This window comes from Amblyomma maculatum, chromosome 1 (genome assembly GCF_055883805.1).
Source record: "Amblyomma maculatum isolate TAMU_Amacu chromosome 1, ASM5588380v1, whole genome shotgun sequence".
NCBI classification, from domain to species: Eukaryota; Metazoa; Arthropoda; class Arachnida; order Ixodida; family Ixodidae; genus Amblyomma; species Amblyomma maculatum.
This window is the reverse complement of record NC_139344.1, coordinates 1,660,589-1,674,030: the sequence shown is the minus strand read 5'-3', so window position 1 is coordinate 1,674,030 and position 13,442 is coordinate 1,660,589. Positions and strand designations below refer to the sequence as shown.

Here is a 13,442-nt window from a genome sequence, read left to right as displayed (position 1 = left end):
AAGAAAAGGACTGCAAAGGACTTCAATCGACATTATCGCGTCAGGGATCTGCCATCACTTCAGTCCTGTGAACAGGTCTGGGTTTGACCCAACCAGATGCGTGCTACAGTTCTGAGCAAGGCATAGCGTCCAAGGTCCTTTGTTGTCGAAACAGAGCGAGGATCGATTCTGCAGCGGAATCGTCGACACCTTGTTTCTTTTGTGCTGAGGGCAGCAGATCCTGCACTTCTCTAGCCTCACTCCCTAACTCAAAAGGCAGCAGCACCTGATTTGCCGCCTGTTACAGTGGGACCTTCTTCACGTCCTGGTGATGGTGTTGTGCTTACCCGTAGCGGCCGCTGTGTAGTATCACCGGACCTCTTGAACTTGTGACTGAGGGGGGGAGATGTTGGTGACCAGTGGCCAGGGGTAAATGGAATAAATCAGTTTTGTGTTTGGTTCTGGAGCAGCGTGGTTGCTTGGCTCCTCTCCCGGCCTCCCAACACGACAGCACGGGAACACCACACAACACTGAGAAGCTAGTATAATGATGAAAGATGTGGATTTTAGGGTCTTTATGCTTGTCGAGTGGGTTATAGGAGTGGGCATTGTTCATGTTGGGAGGTGGGCCCACCTGCCATCAGATGGGAACAAAAGCCTGTCTTCCCCCCTCTCCTGCCTAGCCTCTGCTGTAGACACAGAAATCCGTCTGCGAGTATAGCATTGACTTTTTTTCTTTTTTTTTTAACCTTCATGTATGTTACTAAAATTTTTACAGTAGGTTCTGTGGAGTCTTCTGATTCGTTGTGAAAAACTTCATAACCTGCTAGAGTTTTGTTTCAGTACAAACCAAAACGTCAATTTGCCCATTTTGTGGCTTCAGTCAGGGCAATTTTTACAGGCAACAATGCACAGGGAACATCACAGGCTCCACAGTGTTACTCTGCACTCATTGAAAGAAAAACGTTGCATGCTTGTTTTTGGTTGTTTCAAACAAGGATCAGTGCTGTCAGTTACAATGGTTAGTTTAGCCCTTCAGTGCAAACAGTCTTTTTTTTTTTAGCCGTATCCATTACTTCACACTTAGTTCAAAACACAGGTTTGGTTTGATTTGGTGTGGGTGTTTAACGTCCCAAAGTGACTCAGGCAATGAGAGACGCCGTAGTGGAAGGCTCCAGAAATTTCGGCCACCTGAACGTGCACTGACATCGTGATGCAAGCGGTAGCTAGGGCATTCTGAAGTAGCAAGTGGCTGGATGGTGGTGGTTGGAGGCCTACCAGACAACAGGTTCTTGAACTGGGTGCCGTGGAGCCCAGGGGTTCTGCGAGCTGCTTTTGTCGGTTCCGTCAGCTTGCAGTGAACTGCACCCCACCTCTCTCCAGCATTTCTTGTTACGTGTGGGCCAGTCACAGTGCCTATTTTGACTAAAGACAATTTAGAGCATTAGCCTTTCTCATCTTATCTCCTTCCTCAGTTTTGCACCGTCAGCACAGGCACTGTTCGCAGTAGGTATTGCATCAAGATGCTGTGAGGCTGTCCTGTGACTAGTTTTTTGCATTCTTGTTTCACATTTCAAGGTCTAAATATGAGTGAGATATAGGAATTTAATAAAAGCTGACTGCCAAAAGCAAGAAAGCGAAGCGAAGAAATGCTTAAAAAAAATAAAAAATAAAGTACAGACAAAGCCAGGACGGGTCCAATTACAACCAACATCACCTGATTGTGACGGCAAGGAGGAGGGGGGATGGTAGTTGTCTGATACGTATTGGTGACCGTTGGGGTTCCTTGAGACAAAGTTTGAGAACCCCTGTTCTGGACAGTGAAGGTGGGTTTGGTAGTGGTTGGAGGATTCTAGTGGGCAGATACGGGTGAAGGGCAAAGGTGGGTAGCTAGTGGGCAGGTGCCTTCTGAAAGATAGCTGCATCACACAACACTAGAGGGACAGATTTTGAGCAAATGATGGTAGCAGTGTCTGTGAATTAAAATATAAAGTGCCTCTTTGCAAGGAAGTCGAGCCTACAAAAAAGCTTCCCTGTACCCTCGTGCAAAAGTGTAGGGCAGTTTCCTTGCTATGAAGCTTCATTTTGGACTCTGGAAAGGTAAAGCATGTTCACACAAAGATCCCATATCACCAGATCTCATCACATACGCTTCATGTCTCATTTGTTGCCACCAACCCAGATGAGCAACTTCATGGGTTTTCAACTGAACCTCATGAGGCTTCCCACAAATCAAACTAGCCATTTCGTCGCCTTAGGTGCTGCAGCAACATAACAGGATAGGACGCCCATCAATCTGCTGCATAACTGCAGCCTTCAGTAGCGAATAAAGAAAATCCTTAGAGCTACATTTATATTGGGAACCCTAATATAGCACTGAACAGAGGTGGGGAACATCATGAGGTTGCCTACCTCTGGCCACCAGTGAATAAAAAGACGCAGAAGTGCGGAGTGCACCTGCTGATTGGTTGAAATAGTTTAGGTGGGAACTGTGTTTGTTTATCATAGCTGAGCATATTCATCTTAGTCGTCTTAGTCTTAGAGTTCGTCTATGCTAGTCTACTGCACCAGAACCATTTTGGAAAAAATCTTTCCACGTTGGGAAGTCCAAAAAGTATTTACAAATCGATGTGTGAGCAACAAAGCCAAGGGCGTCAGAAGTAATAATAAAAATAGCGCCATTTTCACAACAAGAGTGCTTGAAGATGCGTCGCCAGACCCAGAGTCATAAATAATTTGCTAGTCAATTGGAGGTAGTTTCTGACAAAGTTATATGCTGTTCTATGCAATGAATGGCAACAAGAGTACGCATGGGTGAATGAGTTGAACACTATCCATTTCAAATAGCATGTGGCATCAAAACTTGCGGCGCTAAACACAGTGGCATTGATGTTCCCACGTGCCACAGACATTGCAGTGCTTTTGTGTTAGCATTTCAGCAGAGCAAGGGTCTCAAACATGCGGCACGCGAGCTGTGTGATAAGGCTTGTCGGCTCTGAGAATTGCAGCCTTTGTTTTGAATGCACATGCCAGCTTCACAAGTTGGGTTTTTATGATCAAACTGATTTTCCAACTGCAGTCAGCTAAAAGGTGTCGCCTGGCACACTCGGTAGACAATTTTTAGTGCGTGTGGAAATGAAGAGGCATTGGCCACTTTATCCTTGTGAACTTCGAATGGACATCAACTGCCTTATAGAGTGAAACGCCGGAGAACCCACCCTATCATCTTAAAGACTACATTTTTTTCTTCCAAGGATAAGTGACTCTACTATTAACTGCTGTATACTGTCATAAGCTATTTCCAAGCCGCCCAAAGTGGCATCTTGGCAGAATTGAGCACAAGCCATTATTATTATTTTTTTTTCATGAAGGATGAGACTTTGTGGTATGGGAATGAGACATTTTTTTAATTTATTTTATTATTATATATTGATTTATTTTTATTGCTTGTTTGTTTATAGACAAGCGTCAGCCCATGACGTCAGTGGAGATGTGGCGTTGCTGGCGACAGCAGTGACTTTCGGGGTGTAGGCAAAAGCCCGTGCCATCTGCACTGGATGCGCGGCGCTTGCCGTGTTTTCAAACATAACTACCGATATTCTTGCAGTGGCGTTGAGCGCGACAAGTAGACCCTTCGGCGACGGATTGCCTTCGCGGCTAATGTGCGTTGCACTTCTGAGTTGTCACTTGATTAATCCGTTTGCGGTTCTTAATTGTCATGACTGCTTTTCGGTCGCACGACAAATGGCGCAATAACAAGCACCTGCAGCTCGTGCACGTTTTGTTGTATGTAATATATCAAGTCATAATAAGAAGCCACGCTGCGAGTTCCATTCACGCTGTACCCATGCATATGTTCGTACAGAAAAGGACACAAAAGCTGCTGTGAAGGTAACTGCTGTTACTTTGAGCGGTCACTGCAGCACGATATTGCCGAATTCGCAGACATGAACTTGTGAAACAGCTTTTCTCTGATATCACTTTCGCGACTTTCAACGAGTGACATCAGGCCCTAGAAAGCGAGTAAGCATCATTAGAATCCAGGCAAAGTCATGCAGCGCTTTTTCTCAGATTATTAAACTTTCTTTTTGAAGGTCATTAAGATTTTGACGAATGAACTAAATATCCACATACGCGTCATCAAGCAGGATATTTAGGTATGATATATAACATGGAGTTTAACGTCTCAAAGTGGAATCGACTATGAGGTGTGCAAAATGAGTAGAATATGATGACGCATTTTTGAATAAAATGTTTCTAAGTATATTAAAAAAGCTTAGCAGATAGCGCAAATTTCACTGCAAGTGATTGCGTAAAACGTTGCATTTGCGCTCATGCACCTCTCCTAAAGAGCAAAAAGAAAAAAATGAGGGCATTCTTACAAGCCTTCATGTATATATTAACCTGTGAATGACCTTGGCTACGTCTGTACGAGGAAACAGACGTCGGACGTCTTTTTATGGAGCAAAACAAGTTCGCAGCGCGTGCACTAGGCAAATATGTTACAAAGAACTAAAAGATTGAGTTCTTATTCAGTGAAATTCTGACTTACGTTGCCGGCACACTGGGCTAGGAATATGATATCTAGTTCACTATATTTACTGGTAATAATTCTCTTTTGATTGAAGGTGCTTGAAGCAACAAAAGAGTCGTCATATATGAAAAACGCACTTTCAGTCATTCAGTCGTTCACCTCCTTGCATGCGCTATTATAGCAATAGGCCGCTGGTTATTAGTTTTTCATATACATTGAGCATTCTCATTTTCATTTAGCTTAATGTCGCTACAGTCGCCACTGTAGCCACGCGCTGTTTAAGCCACGACGAATAGGAAGCCATACAGCTCTTCGCCCGGTAATTCCCTGAGTAATCGGCTCCAGAAGTGCTGAACTATTCTCCATGCATGAGCCAAACCATTTCTATGCACAAGCGAAGCTTACGCTTCAGAATATTCGCATGCACTAACTGGTTTCGAAGGCAGCGTCGCTTGGCGCTGTGTGGGCACGCTTCGTTTCTGCCTACACCCCATGTTGCTGCCGATCGCAGCGCCACCTTTGTTTACAAACATGATGCTTGTCTATATTGTTATTTTGTCTCCTGGCTCCCAACAGACAAATGAGTCCCATATAGCAATAAGAGTTTGAGACCCTGCAGTAGAAAATATGTGCTTATTTATTGAGCCTCTAACTGAGCCCCTAAATTTTCCATACTTCTGACAACCACAAGTCCACCATTTGGTCATGGGTTTGCATTCCATTCTCTTTTGAAGTGACTCACTTGAAAGTGCGTAAAATATAATTATTGGTATCCTTTATAAGCTTCACTCTTCCAATCTTTTCAGTGCAGTGTTACGGATATTGTTAGTATGACACGCCAACAAGTCTGGGATTATTATGCACAGTAAGTTTTACTTTGTTGATGATTCCTAGCGTTTTGTGATGCCTTTAGGTTGATTACCAGCATAATAATTTGAGCACTTTTATTCCAGGCTTAAGAAAAAACCCGCAGCATAGATCATCATATGGCTGCTCATGCAGAATTACTGCTTTTCAGCATTTATCATGAATAATTTGTAATTATGTGACATTAAATGTTATTCTTCCATTTCTTTATTTCAGAGTTTGTACCTATGAGGTGTTAAAAGTCATTCATAGGTTTTATAAAAGTTGGTACTCATGAGGCATTAACTGTCGTGCTTCAGGATGCTTCAGGTTTAGGGGTGTGCGAATAGTACTTTTTCCAAACCGAATCGAATACAAATAGTGCACTCTTGCTATCGAATCGAATATGAATAATGTAGCTAAAAAGCAAATCGAATATGAATCGAATAGTGAAAGCAGCGAATCGAATACGAATCGAATAGTAGAGCGCTAGCTCTACTATTCGTTATAGCGCTGTTATAGCGCTGCGGTAGAGCGCTATAACTCGTGGAGTAATAGATCTGACGGGAAAACGCTAATCTCCTCTAGGAGGCGCAACTATTAATCTCTACGCACATTGTCAGTTGCTGGTTGTTTTTATCTACAACAATTACGTTTCAACGAGTTTATTTAGTGAACTAGATTGCATGATACAATATATCAGAGATTACGAATGGCTCAGCGACGCTTTCGTCCGACTTGCGTCCGCGTAACCCGAAGCCATAGAGTTGCGCTTCCCCTGCTGTTGGCTCTTCGAACTAGTTATCGCCGAGCGCGCGATCTCCTCATCGTCCTCTTCTTTTCAGTGACTTTCGTTGCTTTCGTTCTTTCTCAATTAGCTCGCGTGCTCCCCTCTAGCTGGCGCTAGGCGATTACAACTGGCGCTAGGCGACCTGAGATATATAGTTGAGAGATGTATGAGCATGAGCTGACAACATTCATGCAACTCTCATGTCATGCGCCACTCGCATAATAAACTTAACCACAACTATTGATGATGAAAGTGAATGAAATTTTCAGGGAATAAACATGTAGCGTTACTTCTTGGCAGATTAGAGACGTGTGAACTATGACACGACTACGAGAAGTTGCCACCGCGATTCGTGATATGTCCAATCTTTAAGAATGCTTCCATGCGAATGGACCGTGTCGCGGCCACGCTGAAGCATGTAGGCTCCCTAAAACGGTGATCTCTGCTTCTCGCGTAGGTTTATTGCGGCAGCAAGCTGTGCCTGCTCGGAGCTGACGCTGCCTTCGCGAGAATGGTCGGAGGTAACCGAGAAGTTAATTCTTGCCAGTTATTCGAAAAGTATTCGAAAATTATTCGAAAATTTGCGGATATTCGAACAGTTTCGAATAATTTTCAATTTCCACTATTTGATTCGTTTAACGAATCGAATATTATGATATTCGATTCGATATTCGAAAATTTCGAATATTCGCACATCCCTATTCAGGTTTTTTGAGATTTTACTGTCTTTTACTTGTGTTGTACTGAAGCCAGCAATCTAACACCATCACTCAGAAATGGCTTGCTGTGGCATGCTCTTGTTATCATTTGGTGCCACTGCTAGTCTTCTGTTTCACTGCAACAACTACTTTGCGCTACATTTAGTTGCAAAGCACTGTGCCCACTTCCTGTTGTTTGCGAATGTGCATTTTCTACAGTATATCATAGTCTTTGAATATTTAAACCAAGCATTTTCTCAATTATGCTTGCTATTTATTTTAGAGTTTGTACTTATGAGGTGTTAAATGTCATTCCTCAGGTTTTATAAGAGTTTGTACTTTAGAGGCATTAACTGTCATTCCTCAGGTTTTATGAACGTTTGTACTTATGAGGCATTAACTGTCATGCTTCAGATTTTTTGAGATTGTACTGTCTTTTACTTGTGTTGTACTGAAGCCAGCAATCTGACACCATCAGTCAGAAATGGTGTGCTGTGGCATGCTCTTGATATCGTTAGGTGCCACTGCTAGTCTGCTGTTTCATTGCAACTACTTTGCACTACGTTGAGTTGCAAAGCACTGTGCCCTCTTCCTGTTGTTTGCGAATGTGCATTTTCTACGGTATATCATAGTCTTTGAATATTTAAACCAAGCATTTTCTCAATTATGCTTGCTATTTATTTTAGAGTTTGTACTTATGAGGTGTTAAATGTCATTCCTCAGGTTTTATAAGAGTTTGTACTTAAGAGGCATTAACGGTCATTCCTCAGGTTTTATGAATGTTTGTACTTGTGAGGCATTAACTGTCATGCTTCAGATTTTTTTAGGTTTTACTGTCTTTTACTTGTGTTGTACTGAAGCCAGCAATCTGACACCATCAGTCAGAAATGGTGTGCTGTGGCATGCTCTTGATATCGTTTGGTGCCACTGCTAGTCTGCTGTTTCATTGCAACAACTACTTTGCACTATGTTTAGTTCCAAAGCACTATGCCAACTTCCTGTTGTTTGCGAATGTGCATTTTCTACAGTATACAATATTCCTTGAATCTTTAAACAAAGCATTTTTCAAAGTTATGCTTTTTTTAGAGTTTGTACTGTTGAGGCGTTGAATGTCATTCCTGAGGTTTTATAAGAGTTTGCATTAACTCTCATTCTTCAGATTTTATGAACGTTTGTACTCATGAGGCATTAACAGTCATGCTTCAGGATGCTTCGTTTAATAACACTGCCCACATTTTGCCAGCAATCAGACGCCTACCTGTTGGGAACGGTGTGCTGTGGCATACTCTTCATGTCCTTTGGTGCCACTGCTCGTCTGCTGTTTCATTTCAACTAGTGTAGTGTAAAAAAACGTAGTGTAAGTTAACACTACATTTAGTTGCAAAGCACTGTGCCCACTTCCACTTGTTTGCATATCTACAGTATATCATATTCTTTGAATAGTTAAATGAAGCATTTTCTCAGTGGATGACTCATGCTTAATTTAAGTTCATCTCAGAGGATCACTGCTGGTAAAATGAACCGTGCCCACATTTTTTTAGTGTTTCTGTTATGTAGCCCTGTTCAGACTTCACTTTTTTTTTGCTGAAAACAGATTAGCTTAGGGTTTAGCGTATTTAGTTTTTTGCAAAATAAATTAGGCATACATATTCATATGATCAGAATGTGCTTATGTTCCATTTGTATATAGTGTGTTTCTTGCAAAAGGGTGAGCATCACTACTGGTGCCTGAGGGCTGCAAGTGGAAGAGAATTAGCACATATTCGTCCTAACTACAGGCAGTTCTGTGCATGGGTTGCAGAATAACTCCACTTGTATGATCTTACGTGGAGAGTGCAGTGCCATTATACAAGTTATGCGTACATTCGCCTAATAAACTCGCCCATTACCATTTGTCTAAATGTGTGTATTTTCCTCCATGAGCCCATTTTCATACGGCAAAAATATAGACAGACACCACGGTGTCTCTTGGCACTGCAGTGTCAGCACCACAATTTATGCAGCAAAGCTTATACTAGGTCCTCGTGGAAGAAAGGGAACATCACGGAGGTATCGCCAGTCAGTACCAGATCTCAGAGAGTTGCATTTCTGCTTGACAGTTACATTGAAACTAAGTACTGAGTGCTGCTAAAGAAATCGGGCACTTATGAAATATGCATTTGCTACAAATGAGCCAGTATGCTGATATAGTAGGCTGGATGGCAATCTATTAAGCATCTAATATGCGTTAAGTGTGTGGTTGGAGTGCCAGTTATAACTATTCACAGGAGCTAAAAACTGCAATTTCATTCAAATGCTGCAGAAGGAGCCTCTCTGATGTAGTGATAGTAGTTTTCCAAACACTTCATGCAAGAAGGTATTGTTTTGCACTTTTTCTTGCTTCCTTTAAGCCTACCCGCAGTTAATGCATACTGTTCAAACACAAATACATATTTATTTTTCTAATGAGCTGAAGCTTATCAACGAGAAGACTTCAGTAATCACACAAAACTTGACAAATGGCCAGGGTGCAAAAACTTGGATATGGCGAAGCAAGAAAAAGTACAATTTTTCATTTTATCCATTTTTTTTTACAAGCAGTTTTTACAAGACTAGAATGGACAATGCAGAACACAAATAAGAATAAGTTGTAAAATGCCAAGAAGCTGCAATCGGCACTGTCATGGCCCAAACACTACAAGTTGAATATGAAACCCGTTGGCACCTCAGCCAGGCTAAAGAGCAAAAAGCCGCACCCGCTTCCTACATGTTCCTGCTCTCTGCTTGCCTGGTGGTGGTGATGAAAACATTATTTCTGGAAAGAAAAACATTTGTGCTGCCACTGATTCATTAAGCGGACTCTTTGCCTTGTGTCGCCAGTGCACTCCACTGTCATGAGCAACAGTGGCAGACATTCACTGCTCTTCCCATAGCTTTTTGTGTTACATCCTGTTACTTTTTAATATACTTTGGGGCAGGAAAATTTGGATCGCCTCATGGTGTGGCTTCCAGAAGCGAAAGCAGTGGAGACGTGTGTGTGTGCTATACAGACAGGCTGATGGTGCATGGTATTAACTACCGGTCATTCGTAGGCATACGTCTCTGACCATGTCCTTGCTTAATTGTGAAACTTTAATGTGGTTTAGTGAATTATATTGACACACACAGTAGTTGACGATGGAGCTGAGGCAGTTGGGCAGTAGTCAGCATAGGCGATGAAGCTGGTTGGCTGTGCCCGTGCTTGGACCACTCCTGGACTGCGCCAGCCTTCCCCATTAGGGCTCCAGTGTAATGGCGAAGTACATGTCACATAGTCAGGTGGAGCGCGCACATTTCACGACTGATCTGACTCCGGTCCACCGGTGACCCAATTCGCAATTCCACCAATTCACCAGTGATGGGGAATTCGCAATATCAAAGAATTCATTACACTGAGCTTCGTTTATGTTAGCCACTTCATTCTACTCCACAGGTGCTGATGGCCCTTAGGGAATAGATGCAGTGCCATTTCAACTGCACGGACAAAGTTTGGTCCTGCATAGGTGGATTGACGTAATGTAGAAGAGTATGCCAGATGTGTCCAGTGCATGTGCAGTGGTAGGTGCAGACAGCCCTCGGTCACACACCTGGCACTGCGCATGTGCTCTTGGCACCAGTAACCTGCTTTATGATGATAGCATTTCAATACAACTTTCCTTTCTACACAAAGGCATACAAGTTTCTAATCTCCATAAACTCCTGCACAACAGGTGCTCTGGTGTGCACTGAAAATTCAGCAACAGGCTTACTTCTGCTATTGACCGGCTATGCCAATCCAAGGACACAACAGCAGATTGAAACAAACAAAGCCTGTCAATCTGTTGTGCTTTATTAGACTGTGCATCAAATTACTTACACAATTCTCTTCCACTTTCACTCATTGTCACAGTCAGCCAATACATTTGTATTAAAAAAAGCTGGCAGACTTGTGGTGCTGTGACTCCCAGATGGCTCTGAAACAAAGCACCAAAAAAAACCCAAGAAATTATAAATATTTTTTAACTTCAGCTTTAAAATGCTAATACTTGCATTATAGCATTATTACTAGCAAGTAAGTTTAAGTGTGGTGAAACCATTCTGAGCATGGCATCTTCATGCCCTCATAAACATGCTCTGAAGCAGCACTTTTCACAACTCAATTCCAGACGACTGACAGATTTTTCCAGGGGTGTGTGAATATACATTTCCAATACAAATTGAATATGTTTGTTATCCAATTTAATAATGGATATTGTAGAATTTCAAGAATATTAAAAAAACAGTGATGTGGTTGCTTCCAACCACTTCCCACCCACCTCTGAAGTTGAGTTAGTTGGCAAGCTTAACCTTACATTCTGGGTAATTCAATAACTTCTTCCTGTAACTGACTACTGGTAACCTAATCCGGTTACTTTCTTTTTTCCAAATACAAGTTGTAAGCAACAGTACCACTTTCAGAACGTCAACATGGCTGTGAACACGTGTTAGCAGGGGTGTTTTCTTTGTGATAAAGCAAGAAGAGACCGGCTGTGCAGAAGCATGGAACACCATAATGTTTGAGCCACAACCATGTCACTGTCTCCTAATGCAATTCCTGTCCAGCAAAATACAGCATATTCACTCTGCAGCACCTGCCCTTTCCCCTGTTCTGTAAGATGGCACTGCAACTTGCATCCCACTACACCAAACGACTGCTTCAAGCATGAAAGCATACCTCATAAAGGCATGTTAAGCAAGGGTTCCACTGCAGCCAGCACTACAGCCAGAGTGTATAGAGGATAAAATAACAGTGCAGCAAAGATGAGCAAGAAAAGACGTGCGAGGCACAGATGCTGTGTATGCACACCTTTTTGTTCTTGCATTTCCAGTTTTTTTTTTTTTTTTTTTTTTTTTGTGAAACTATCAAGATTAAAGTTTGACACTGTGCCTAGGTCTCTACTGCAACAAGTTCACCAAGAGCTTGCCCTGCGATGTCGAGCTGCGAGCACCAATGAAACAGAAGCACCCCGAAGCATGCAGCTTTTATCTTCCAAATCTCAGGTTGACAAACATTTTGGGGAAGTTCAATAGAAATGCAAAGATGTGCTATGCCATTAGGTTTGTCTATCAGCACAGTGTCCCATCTTAAATCCTGTTTTATACTATGCAATCGAACCTGGATAATTAGAATTTTGGTTAAGTCGAACTCGCGGAATATCCCCTTGAAAATACAACATAGAAGTATAGGAAAGCTGCGTCATATATTGAACTCAATTTCACCGGTCGTTCGATATATCGCACCACAAACTGGAAGGTGCGCCTTTCCCAAAGACAATCACATTATCCTCGGACATTTGACGCGTGACGTTTCCAAGCCACGCGCAGAAGAAATGAGAGGGAACAGTCCAGCACCGGCTGGTCTAGGGCAGTGCCGCGCCCTTTCCCCAAGTTTGTCGTGCGCCAGCACATGACATTTGCAAGCCATGTGCGCGAAGGAACAAGAGGGAACCGGTTTGACAATGGCTGGTACAGAGCAGACGCAACTAGTGCAGCCATGGTGTTCAGGAGAGGGGAAAAACTCGATAGAGCGAAGCACAAAGGTATGCCCATTCTTCTGCCGAGCTTTTTCCCTCTTTCCTGGTCTTCGTTCGGAGCAGCACGCCCAATGCATGCACCAGCCAGCTCGGCCAAGGGCAGGCACAAAAAACCCTGCGCGCGGCATCTGACGTGCGATGTGCGTCTCATGTCGTGCTGAATGTGCATAAGCTATGGCGGCTGCGGACACTGAAGCGGCAGATGTTTTTCTTTTCTTTTCCTCTTTTTTTTTTTTTTTTTTTTTGCGAGAGCCATCTATCCTTATCGTGCTGAACCTGCGGTGTAGCGAAAGCTATGGCGGCTGCGGACGTTAAAAAAAATTTTTTTTTTTTGCTTGCGTGACAAGTTGAAAGCACGCGGTCAGCTGCAATCATGACACCGGCTTTTAGCACTGTTCACTTCAAACACCATTTGTAGCTATCATGCTCTCCAATGATTTTGTGGCAGCAGACTATGCCCGCCCCAAAGCGCGGCGTGATAAATCGAACCAGGCTTGTGAAATCAAGCCATCACGAGCACTCTGCCAAGTTCACTCCCCACCACCGCAGGAGCTATCAAAGAAACACGCCTTGACGTTATCGCTGCGCAGCATTTTGGTGTGGCACATCCCTCCGAAACGGAGGGATGTGCCACTGACTGGCTGTTGCACATGCAAGCGAAAACGCTCACAATTTTTGCCGCGGCGATGCAAACAACTGTTTCGAGCTGTCACGGCTGCTAGAGTGACGCAGTCCCAACAATTTAAAAATTTTTAGCTCTGTCACTGCCATTCATCGCTGAGTTCGCTCAATAGCTTGCATGTGAACTGGCCTTAATTAACACCTTTTTTTTTTTTTTTTTCAAATTCTCGGGGGCAAAAGTGTAGGGTGGGTTCATTATGCGATTGGGTTGATCACGTGACAAATACGGTGTCAATTTTCATGATCGCATGCGGCATCTCAAGCCGATTTCTGCATATCATATTATCGATATATCGAACTATTCGTGATCCCCTTCAAGTTCGATATAGATCGTTTTTGCGGCG

At 43.0% G+C, this 13,442-nt stretch overlaps 2 protein-coding genes across 6 annotated transcripts in view; one reads left to right on the top strand and one right to left on the bottom strand.

Annotated features, from left to right (window-relative positions):
• Positions 1-8,742, top strand: part of LOC146201477 (schlafen-like protein 2) — a 38,609-nt gene extending 29,867 nt beyond the window's left edge. For 4 of the 5 annotated variants that reach the window (XM_084587605.1, XM_084587604.1, XM_084587602.1 and 1 more), the window contains 2 exons: positions 5,320-5,378; positions 5,467-8,742. In XM_084587605.1, the coding sequence (XP_084443731.1) occupies positions 5,320-5,378; positions 5,467-5,491 (84 nt within the window). In that variant the 3' untranslated portion in view covers positions 5,492-8,742. The remainder of the gene's footprint in view (positions 1-5,319; positions 5,379-5,466) is intronic. The other variant, XM_084587601.1, reaches the window with a different exon arrangement.
• A 1,936-nt stretch (positions 8,743-10,678) lies between these two features.
• Positions 10,679-13,442, bottom strand: part of LOC146201475 (box C/D snoRNA protein 1) — a 55,445-nt gene continuing 52,681 nt past the window's right edge. Inside the window, exon 7 of the mRNA XM_084587599.1 lies at positions 10,679-10,818. Coding sequence (XP_084443725.1) covers positions 10,739-10,818 — 80 coding nt within the window. The 3' untranslated portion in view covers positions 10,679-10,738. The remainder of the gene's footprint in view (positions 10,819-13,442) is intronic.